Source organism: Pristis pectinata, chromosome 12 (assembly GCF_009764475.1).
Source record: "Pristis pectinata isolate sPriPec2 chromosome 12, sPriPec2.1.pri, whole genome shotgun sequence".
In the NCBI taxonomy this organism is placed as follows: Eukaryota; Metazoa; Chordata; class Chondrichthyes; order Rhinopristiformes; family Pristidae; genus Pristis; species Pristis pectinata.
The window spans coordinates 49,194,414-49,205,875 of NC_067416.1; the positions used below are offsets into that span (position 1 = coordinate 49,194,414).

The 11,462-nt window shown below is 48.6% G+C and overlaps 1 protein-coding gene across 1 annotated transcript; it reads left to right on the forward strand.

Annotated features, from left to right (window-relative positions):
- Nucleotides 1–10,051: 10,051 nt before the first annotated feature.
- On the forward strand, nt 10,052–11,115 carry LOC127576370 (gastrula zinc finger protein XlCGF71.1-like; the record flags this gene model as incomplete). Its single annotated transcript, XM_052026889.1, has 1 exon — nt 10,052–11,115. A coding segment is annotated over one exon (813 nt), but the record flags the coding sequence as incomplete, so codon positions are not given.
- Between the last annotated feature and the right edge of the window lie 347 nt (nt 11,116–11,462).

The following is an 11,462-nucleotide window of genomic DNA, read 5'->3' on the forward strand; positions in this document are numbered from 1 at the left end:
GTCTTTGTTACCCCCGACTCCACTATTCCAACACAACAATCCCTTACCTTACTCAAGTACATCCAGATTTCTGCTGCCAGTGTCCCACTTTTCTCCCACTCCATTTGGTCCTTTGGTGCTCCAGTTCTCCATTGGTTCCTGGTTAAGCAGTTTTAAAATTCTCGCCATTTTGCAGTCTCTCTGTGACCTTTCTCCGTGCTATTTCAGGAATCGCCTCCAGAACCTACAACACTCCAAGATCTACATCCTCCTTCAATTCTGGCACTTGCTCAGCCTCATTAGGTCTCTCCGCCAGCAGTAACCTTGCCTTCAGCCACTAGGTCCCTATTCCCTGGAATTCTCTTCCTAAACCCTTCTGCCTCTTTCAAGTTGTTCCCTAAAACCCCTCTCTGTGAACATGTTTTCAGCTCCCTGTGCTGGGGTTGCCAACATAATATTTCAAAAGCAAGGGGTAGATTCTGGACATAATCTTATTTTTAAACCTCACTAGGAAGGATTTGGACTGTTACTGCAAGTTCCTCCTGTAAGTTCCCTGGGGTAGATTTCAAATAATTTGAAGGTGGGTGACAGACTGGCATTGCTCTTTGCCAACAGCAAATTCCTAGGCCCGTGTACCTGTGGGGTAAATCTGTACCAAATAGCGCCCAGGTCCTGACGTCATTCCTGGGAACTCTTGACAGGATAGTTTTGGAGAGGGTGTTTCCCCCTGTGGGAGAAATCTAGAATTAGGAGGCCAAAGGCGCTGACAAGTCTTGGGTACTCCCTTCCTCAAAAGGGGGGCAGATGCAGAATCTAAATATTTTTTAATCAAATGTAGATAAATTCTTGTTAAGCAAGGGGTGAAAGGTAGAACTGAATCCGAGCAGCCGTGGCCATTTTGAATATTCAGACGGGCTTGAGGTGCTAATATTTGCTTCAAATTCATATACACCTCAGGACCAATCCCAGAACTTATTCCTTCCAGGTCAAGTACCCAGGCTAGGAAAATTATACAGTAAAAAGGCCTTCCTTCCAGATATCATTTGAGATGAGATATTTTTATTAATCACATGTACATCAAAACATACAGTGAAATGCATCTTTTTGCATAGTGTTCTGGGGGCAGCCTGCAAGTGTCGCCACACTTCCGGTGCCAGCATAGCACGCCCACAACTCCTAACCCGTATGTCTTTGGAATGTGGGAGGAAACCGGAGCACCCGGAGGAAACCCACGCAGACATGGGGAGAACGTACAAACTCCTTACAGGCAGCGGCCGGAATTGAACCCAGGTCGCTGGCAGTTTCTTATTTGAAGGCAGTGATTTGGGTAATGGGACTCCAGCCAACCTCAAATTCTGGATATCAAAAAAGACCTGTAAGTTTGCAAAATGCCAGAAATCTGAAATAAAAATAACAGAAAATGCAGGAAATACTCAGCAGGCCAAGCAGCATCTGTGGAGTGAGAAACTATTGGTGCTTTGGGTCTGATGAAGGACCCAGCATTTTCTGTTTTTACTCTAAATTCCACCCTGACTCCTCATGAAGCTCAGAGGCACATTTTCTATAACAGCCGTACAAGGCATACGATGTTGAAGGGACTGCATAAATATGTTATTTTAAATATCAAATAAACACCCAATTCCAACACCTCCATTCTGTGCACCCATTCTCTAAGTTCAGATGCTATGGTTGTGCGCTAGGTTCTCAGAACCCAATTTCTCTCAGACAGAGCTCTCTGTGAAGAGCCACCTGTCATTGGTCACCCGGGATCATGGTGGGGATAGATCTGCTGCCAAGAGTCTTTGATTCAAGAATAGCAGACCAGGAGACAGGTAGATAAAAAAAAACCAAGGAGGCAATTTACAGCGGCCAATTAACCTACCAACACATGTCATTGGGATGTGTGAGGAAATCACAGCACTGGGAAGAAACCTATGCGGTCACAGGGAAAAGATATGAACTCCAGCCAGGGTCAGGATTGAACCCAGGTCACTGAAGCTGTGAAACTGCAGCTCCACCAACTGTTTCAATGCGCTACCCATTACTGACCAAGTTTTTGGTCATCTACCCTAATACCTCCATATGTAACTCAGAGTTAAATGTGGTTAGCTAGCCGCTCTTGTAAAGCATCTTGAGACATCTTGCTATGTTAAAGGTGCTTATAGGTGGCTCAGCCAATCAATCGGTTTGGGGTGGCAGAATGATGCAGCTCGTAGGAGTGCTGCTTCATAGGAAAGTACTGCAGTGAAGGTTCACCAGACTGGCTCCTTGTTTGATAGGTCTGTCAGATGAGACGGCTAGCTCACTGTTCTCGAGAGTTTTGAAGAATGAGAAGTGACCTCATTCAAACATTAAATTCTGAGAGGACTTTGCAGAGTCGACATGGGGATGGTGTTTTTCCTGGCTGGTGATAGGTGGAAACAGACCAGTAGGCGGACAGCGCCGGGAGGGAAGGGGGAAGTGGAGACAAGAGGCTGGGAGGTGATGTGGAACCACATAATGAATCTTTAACAGTTTGCCAGCAGCATCTGTCTCTCAACACCCCTCCTCCCATCTAGCTTCATCTGCCCATCATTCCTCCCTTATCTGGGTCCGCTTACCGCCTTCTCTCCCTCTCCCTCTCCTCCACCTCACCTACCAGCCCCTGTCTCACCTTCCCTCTCACCTCGTTATATGGGCTGTCTTCCCTCCACATTATCCGTCCCGACCCGAATAGTCGACCCTCCCGTTGCCTCCGCAGATGGCGCTGAGCTCCCCCAGCGGTTTGTTTCCGCTCCAGATTCCAGCATCTGCAATCGCTTGTGTCACCTCCGAGGAGGGGCCCTTCGCGCCTGCGCACTTGTGGCCGTTTAATCACAGATAGGCCGCCTTTTGGCGCGCTGCGCATTCTGGGTATGAGCACCGCCATTCAGGCGACCTGAAGACGGGCAGAGGGCGGATCGGAAAGTAGAGCATGTGGCGGGGTATAAACAAAAAGAAAGCTGGGTACCGGAAACCCTCATGTCACGTCCTGTCCCTGTCCTGGAGCAGATCGCCATTTTACAACATTTAGGCAAGGTTGGTAGTTAGGAAGTAATTTGCATTTATTTTTCCCTCCGTTTTCCGAAGACGATTGCATTCAATTGTTCACTGTAAAATCCTCAGCTACGCAAATCACAATATTTAGGGCAGCCGCTTAATGTCGTCGGGAGGTGTGATTGACGTGTACGATCAGCCAATCAGAGTAGGAGTAACCGGCTGGCGGACCAACCGGCCGAGGTTCTTCCACCAATCGGTGCACGGGAAGGATGGGATTTGCAGGTGTCTAACACAGGACAAGAGAGACGGGGCTGGTTCAGGATGAGGAGGAATGGCAGTGGTTGGGATGTTTTGAAAAATCTCCCAATCAGGAACCAAGTGAGTAAAAAAATGTATTTTAAGTAGAATTTTTAACATGCAGGGAGTTGAGGTTCTATGGCTTCTTGTGCGAATGGTTACGGACGATGAGATTGCTGTCGGGATTGAAAAAGGACAATGCATATTTCCCCCAATCATTGGGTAAAAGCTTTTGGAAATAATGACGTCTCCTCCACTGCGCCCTTGAGCAACCTCAAAGGGATCTTTACGTATCTATTCACAAGGTTACGCTGGCAAGCTCAGCATTTATAATGCCCAGAACCTAGTGGACAAACGGCAGGGACTGTGGCCCAATTGCCCCCGTAGGTGGAGAGCATTCTGTTCAAGTTTCCTCCATTGTCCGTGCCGGCACTTTCCCCCTCATCCCCCGTGACTGGAACGGATAGTCAGGCGTAGGCTGTCATATGTAGAGTGGATTTCCTTTCCTGAAGGACGTTAGTGTATCAGATTTCTTTTTCAAGCATTTGAAAGTGTTCTGGTCACTCAGACGCTCACTTTTTGTCGCAGGGTTTTAAAAACATGTTAAATTTAAACTCTCTATTTGCTGTGGTGGGATTTGAATTTGTGTCTGCAGGCCAATACAGAATCCACAATGTTTCCCTGGCCTATGTTTGCTTTTGTCTTTTGGAAAAGATAGTATACAAAGGATTGTTCTCTGCCCTCTTGGGTGGATATTAAAGATCCCTCAAGAGCTCAGCAAATGGGGTATTCTTAATCCATGTCTCAATCTATTGTGGTCTAATTGATTAGTGATCATCCACAGTGAGGAGTGCTTGTCCAGACCAAATGGTGTTTTCATCTAGGAATTCCTGTGGTATACAACACACTGGAATTGGAGAGGGTGCAGAAGAGATTTACGGGGATGCTGAGTTATAGGGAGAGGTTGGCCACGCTGGATCTTTATTCCTTGGGGTTTAGGAGAATGAGGGGTGACCTCATGGAAGTTCATAAAATCATGAGGGGTAAGGATAAGGTGGACGGTCAGTCTTTTCCCCAGGGTTGGGGAGCCTAAAACTAGAGGGCACAGATACAAGAAGAGAGGGGCTGCGAGATTTAACTGAGACCTGAGAGGTAACTTCCGTACACAGAGGATAATGAGGGACCTGGAATGAGCTGCCAGAGGAAGTGGTCGAGGCAGGTACAGTTGCAACGTTTAAGAGACATTTGGATAGGGTGGGGGGGGGGTGCTTGGTTATGGGCCAAACGCAGGCAACTGGGACTAGCAGGGAGGATATTGTGGTTGGCATGGACCAGTTGGGCCAAAGGGCCTGTTTCTGTACTGTATTACTCTGACTCTAGGAGAGGAACGAGTATGTTGGACAGGAAATCAACAGTTTAAGTAAAATGAGAAATAAATGAATGGAGTCGTACTGTGCAGAAACAGGACTTCTGGCCCACTGAATCAAACATCGACCATCTACGCCCTCCCCTCTACATTCTCCTCAACTCACCCCAGATTGGGGCTCGATGGACGGTGCAGATTCAGTGGGCTGAAAGGCCCGTTTCAATGCAGTATCTTGCTACGACTGTGAGATTTGACCACTCAGCTACACATTCGGGGCAATTTACAGCGGCCAATTAACCAACAGAGGGAGGAAACAAGAGCATCAGGTAGAAACTCACGAGGAGAACTTGCAAACTCCACACAGGCAGCACCGGAAGTCAGGACTGAAGTCAGGTCACCAGAGGCAGCAGCTCTACCAGCTGTGCTGCCCCTTGACGTTCCACAGAAACCAGAGTTGTCATTCCTTCATGTAGAGTTGTACAGGATAGAAACAAGTCCATTGGCCCAACTCATCCATGCCAATATGGATGCCTGTCTATGCTCATCCCATTTACCCCTTTGCTCTTTTCCTATCCCCGTGATGATAAGATGGACTCTTGACCTCACGACCTACCTCATTATGACCTGGCATCTTATTGCCTGCCTGCACTGCACTTTCTCTGTAACTGTAACACCTTATTCTGTGTTCTGTTATTGTTTTGCCTTGTACCACCTCAATGCACTGTTGTAATGAAATGATCCGTATGGATGGCATGCAAAACAAAGTTTAGATAGATAGATATCTTCATTAGTCACATGTACATCGAAACACACAGTGAAATGCATCTTTTGCGTTGAGTGTTCTGTGGGTAGCCCGCAAGCGTTGAGTGTTCTGTGGGTAGCCACGCTTCTGGCGCCCACAGCTCATGCCCATAGCATGCCCACAGCTTCCTAACCCGTACGTCTTTGGGATGTGGGAGGAAACCGGAGCACCTGGCGGAAACCCACGCAGACGTGGGGAGAACGTACAAACTCCTTACAGACGGCGGCCGGAATTGAACCTGGGTCACTGCCGCTGTAATAGCGTTACGCTAACTGCTACACTACTGTGTACCTGTACCTCAGTACCCTAGTACGTGTGACAATATTAAACCAATCTACCTGTGCAAATGCCTTTTAAATGTTGTAATTGTACCTGCCTCAGTCACCACCTCTGGTGGCTCGTTCCACATACGCACTGCCATCTGTGTGAAAACAGGCCCCTCAGGTCCCCTTTAAATTTCACCGCTCTTACCTTAAGCCCATGCCCTCGAGTCTTAGACTCCCCCACCCTGGAGAAAAGACCCTGACCCTCGTAATCTTGCGTCCTTCTATTAGTTTCCCCTCAGCACCCTAACATTAACTGGGACTGCCATAATGCTAAGGGATTAGATGGGGTGGAATTTGTTAAGTGCATCAAGGAAAGTTCTTTCAAGCAATATGTGGAAGGCCCCACGAGATAACATCCTGGTGAATCTCTTCTGCACTCCTTATAATGCTGGCACATCCTTCCTGTAGTGTGGCAACCAGAACTGTACATGTTCTACAGCTCCAACATGACATCCCAACTCTTAAACTCAATGGCTTGGCCTATGAAGGCAAGTGTGCCAAATGCCTTCTTCACTATTCCATCCACCTGGGTCACCACTTTCAGGGAGCTATGAATTTGCACCCCAAGTCCCCCTGTGCAATACTCCTAAGGTCCCTGCCATTTGTTGGTATTGGTTTATTATTGTCGCTTGTACCGAGGTACAGTGAAAAATGTGTCTTGCATACCGATCATACAGGTCAATTCATTACACAGTGCATTGAGGTAGTGCAGGGTGCATTGAGGTAGTATGGGGTAAAAACAATGACAGAATACAGAGGAACATGTCACAGTTACAGGGAAGTGCAGTGCAGGTAGACAATAAGATGCAAGGTCATAACAAGGTAGATTGTGAGGTCAAGAGTCCATCTTATCGTATAAGGAAATCGTTCAATAGTCTTATCACTGTGGGATAGAATCTGAACTTGAGCCTGGTGGTACGTGCCCTCAGACTCCTGTATCTTCTGCCTGAAGGGAGAAGAGAGAATGACCCAGGTGGGTGGGGTTTTTGATTGTGCTAGCTGCTTCACCAAGCCAGCGAGAGGTAAAGACAGAGCATGGAGGTGAGGCTGGTTTCCGTGATGTGCTGGGCTGTGTCCACAACTCTAGGTTCTGTTGGTATTTGACACAGCAGAATCTATTACCTCACACTTGTCTGTACTCAGCCACAGCACTGAACTTTATAAATGTTGTTATAGGAATGATGGTTGGGGAGGATTTGCAGATGAGAAATTCCAGTTGAAGACAGAGAGTAACTTCAAAAAAAAAATCACTGAGAATGGTGAAGCTCTGAGAAACACACACTTAAGTGGGTACAGAGTGGGTCTCTGAAAGGGGAGGGTGAGCAGGCAGAGCTCGTGGTCCATATTGGAACCAATGACATCAGCAGGAAGAGGGATGAAGTCCTGCAAAGTGAATACAGGGAGTTAGGCAGAAGGTTAAAAAGCAGGACCTCTACTGTTGTAATGATGGAGTAATCATTAGAACAGTAGAGGTGTGTCAAATGCTAGCAAGGGAAGGAATAGGAGGATAGGGCAGATGAATGTTTAGCTAAAGAACTGGTGCAGGTGGGAGGGCTTCAGCTACTTGGACCATTGGGATCCCTTCTGGGACAGAGGTACAAGAGAGACGGGTTGCATCTGAACTGGAGGGGGACCTATATCCCTGCGGCAAAATTTGCTAGTGCCACTCTGGTGAGTTTAAACTAGTGTGGCAGAGGGGTGGGACCCAAAACAATAGTCTCAACAGATGAGAAATTAGGAGCAAATACAGAGGTTAGAGCAGGCAGGGGCAAGAGGCAGGACAAGGAGCATGGAAGGCTAAACTGCATTTACTTCAATGCAAGAAGCCCGACAGGTAAGGCAGAGGAATTTGGAACATTGATTGGCAGATTGTGATATTACAGAGGTTATGGAAACGTGGTTGAGGGTGGGGCAGGACTGACAGCTCAATGGTCCGGGGTACAGATGCTACAAGTGTGATAGAGGTGGAGGTAAGAGAGGAGGGGGAGTTGGACTATTGATGAAGGAGATCATCACTGCAGTACTTCGAGAGAATATACCTTGGGGAGCATCCAGTGAGTCCCTATGTGTAGAGCTTAGAGATGAGAAAGTGGTGATCATTTTCATGGGATTGTACTCTTGCCCCCTCTTTGCCTCCCCCCACCCCCAATAGTCAGCAAATGTACAGGGAAATCACAGATAGGTATAGGAATCATATATTTGTAATAGTAGCTGATTCTAACTTCCCTGGTATTAACTGGGACCACCATCGTGCTAAGGGATTAGGTGGGGTGGAATTTGTTAAATGTGTCCAGAAAAGTTTTCTGAAGCAATATGTAGAAGGCCCTACTGGAGAAGGAGCTACACTCTTGGGAAATGAGGCAGAACAATTAGTTGATGTGTTGGTGGGGGGAGCACGTTGGGACCAGTGACCGTAATTCCCTTCGTTTCAAGATTGTTATGGAAAACACGAGGACCGGTCCTTGAGTCATTCGAAATTGGTGGGGAAAGCTAACTCTGATGGCATCAGACAGGAATTGTTGATTGGGAGAGGCTGTTAGTATGCAGAGGGACGTCTTGCAAGTGGAGGCTTTCAAAAGTGAGATGGGAAGAGCTCAGGGCCAACATGTTCCTGTTAGAGTGAAGGGCAAGGCTGCATGGAGCCATGGGGGAACTGGGAAGATTGTCAGTGAATACTTCTCATCTGTACTCACCATGGAGAAGGACGTGGAAGTAGTGAGTACAGGCAAGGGGACGGAGATATCCTGGCACATGTCAACATTACGCAGGAGGTCTTGAAATGCATAAAGGTGGATAAATCCCTGGGGCCTGACCGGGTGTGTCCTCGGATGTTATGGGAAGCAAGAGAGGAGATTGCTGCGGCCTCAGCAGAGACTTTTGTATCTTCCTTAGACGCGGGTGAGGTGTCAGAACACTGAGGATAGCTAATGTGTGCCTTTATTTAAGAAGGGCTGCAAGGATAAGCCAGGGAATGACAGGCTGGTGAGGCACACATCAGTGGTGGGGAAAATTACTGGTCGGGTTCTGAGGGACAGGATTTTTTTTTGCATTTGGAAAGGCAAGGACTGATTAGGGATGGTCATCGTGGCTTTGTGTGTGGGAGGGCATTTCTCACGAATTTGTGAAGTGACCCAGAGGATTGAGGAGGCATCTTCTCCCTACACTCAGCAAGGTCTCACACGGTAGGCTGGTCCAGAAGGTGAGATCACATGGGATCCAGGATGAGTTAGCAAATTGGATGCAAAATTGCCTTGGTGGATGGAGTCGGGTGGTTGTGGAGGGTTGTTTTTCAGATTGGAGCCTGTGCCCAGTGGTTTTCCTCAGGGATCGATGCTGGCTCCCCTGTTGTTTGCCAGGTGACATGGATGGTAAGTTTATGGATGACGCCAACATTGGTGATGCAGTGGACAGTGAAGAAGGTTGCCTGAGGTTTACAGCAGCATCAACTGGGGAAGTGGGGATGGAATTTAACTCAGCAGGTGCAAAGTCATGCATTTTGGAAAGTTCCACCTCAGTGCAGGGCTTGCATAGTGAATGGCGGGGCACTGGGGAGCATTGTTGAACAAAGATAGCTCGGGGTAGAAGTACATAGTTCCCTGAAAATGGGAACACTGGTAGACAGCGTGGGGAGGAAGGCATTTGGCACGCTTGCCTTCATTGGCAGAGGCAATGAGTACAAGTGTTGGGACATCATGTTTCAGCTGTGTAGGAGGAGTATTCTGCGTTGTTCTGGTCGACACACTACAGGAAGGAAGTGATGAAGCTGGAGAGGGTACAGAAAAGGATGATGACTGGATTTAAGGCCTTGAGTTATCAGGAGAGATTGGATAGGCTGGGTCTGCTTTCCCTGGAGTGAAGGAGGCTGAGAGGTGACATGATAGAGGTATATAAAATTGTGACGGACATGGGGAAGATAGCCAGAGCCTGTTTCCCATGAAAGGGCTGTCTAAAACTAGAGGGCATACGTTTAAGGTGAGAGGGGTACGTTTTTACACAAGTTGTAGTTGATAGATGCAGAACAGTAACAACATTTAAGAGGCATCTGGATGTACTTGAATGAGCAGCGCACAGAGGGATATGGAATTAATGCAGGCGAGTGGGATTAGTTATAGATCATCATGGTGGTCAGCATAGTCATGTTGGGCCGAAGGGCCTGTTCCTAAGCTGTACAACTCTATGACTAAGTGCATTACACCAGTTATACCACCTGACGTAACGTCTCCACACTCACCACAGGGAGAATCCATGCATGCGTTCTGCTGAGGAAGGGGCTTCAACCGACCGTCCACCCTGGAGAGACACAAGGAGCACCAAGTGACGCAGAAGCCCTATCAGTGTGGGGACTGTGGGAAGGGATTCAACTACCCCTCCCAGCTGGAGGTCCACCGTCGCACTCACACTGGGGAGAGGCCATTCCCCTGCACCGTGTGTAAGAAGGGGTTTGCTCAGTCCTCCGCCCTCCTGACCCACCAGCGGGTCCACACCGGGGAGAGGCCGTTCACCTGCTCTGTGTGCGGGAAGGGCTTCACCCACTCCTCACACCTGGTCAGACACCGGCGAAGCCACACCGGCGAGAGGCCGTTCCCCTGCTCCGTGTGCGGAAAGGGCTTCACGCAGTCGTCCCACCTGCTGAAACACCAGCGGGTTCACACTGATGAGAGGCCGTTCGGTTGCCCGGACTGTAGCAAGAGCTTCAAGAGCCCCGGGGAGGTGAGGATCCATCAGCAGACTCACACGGGCGAGAGGCCCTTCGGATGCTCTCACTGCGGCAAGTGCTTCGGGCAGTCGAGTGACCTGCTGAAACACCAGACCGTCCACACCGGGGAGAGGCCCTTCACCTGCTCTGAGTGCAGGAAAGGATTCACCCGCTCCTCCCACCTGCTGAAGCACCACTGCAGCCAGAGCGACGAGAGGTGCTTCAAGTGCTCCGAGTGCGGGAGAAGCTTCAAAAGGTACGCGGAGAGAATGAAGCACCAGCTGATGCACACCGGGGAGAGGCCGTTCAGCTGTGCCGTGTGTGGGAGGGGATACACACAGGCCTTCCTCCTGCTGAGGCACCAGCGAGCTCACAAGTGACCGCAGGGGTTAACTTGCACTGCTGTTGCCACGGTTAGTGACGTCCAGCGCTGAACCGCGCCCAGTGCAAGAGCTGGAGTTTGTTCACAGTGACAATCGCTGGAGGCGGCTGGTGCTTAATGTCATGGGTGTTGGTCAAATAAATTTTCTTCAGAGCACATTTTGTGAATTATTAACTGTTTCACATTGCTCAGAGTTGGTGGGTGCCCCTGTAAGGACCAAAATTTGTGAGCCCTCCATTTCGTTTAATCAGCTGCATTTTCTTTTCTAATAAAATCCTCCAGTTAAAAATGAATCTTAATATTAAAAAATTCTACCGTCGACATTAAACATTGAGAATAGAAACAGGACAAGGCCATTTGGCCCTTCGAGCCTGCTGTACCATTCAATACGAACACAGCTGATCATCCAAACCCTTGCTCCGGCTCTCTTCTCCCATCTACCTTGATCGTGGGGCGAAGGACCTGTTCCTGTGCTGTACTGTTCTATGGATTCGACAGGAGGGGTTCTCAGCAAACAGACTGCAGCACAAGGCTGGGGCCTTGTTGATGAGAATGCAGTGGGGTTCCATCAGCCGTTCCCACCAATAACTGGGAGG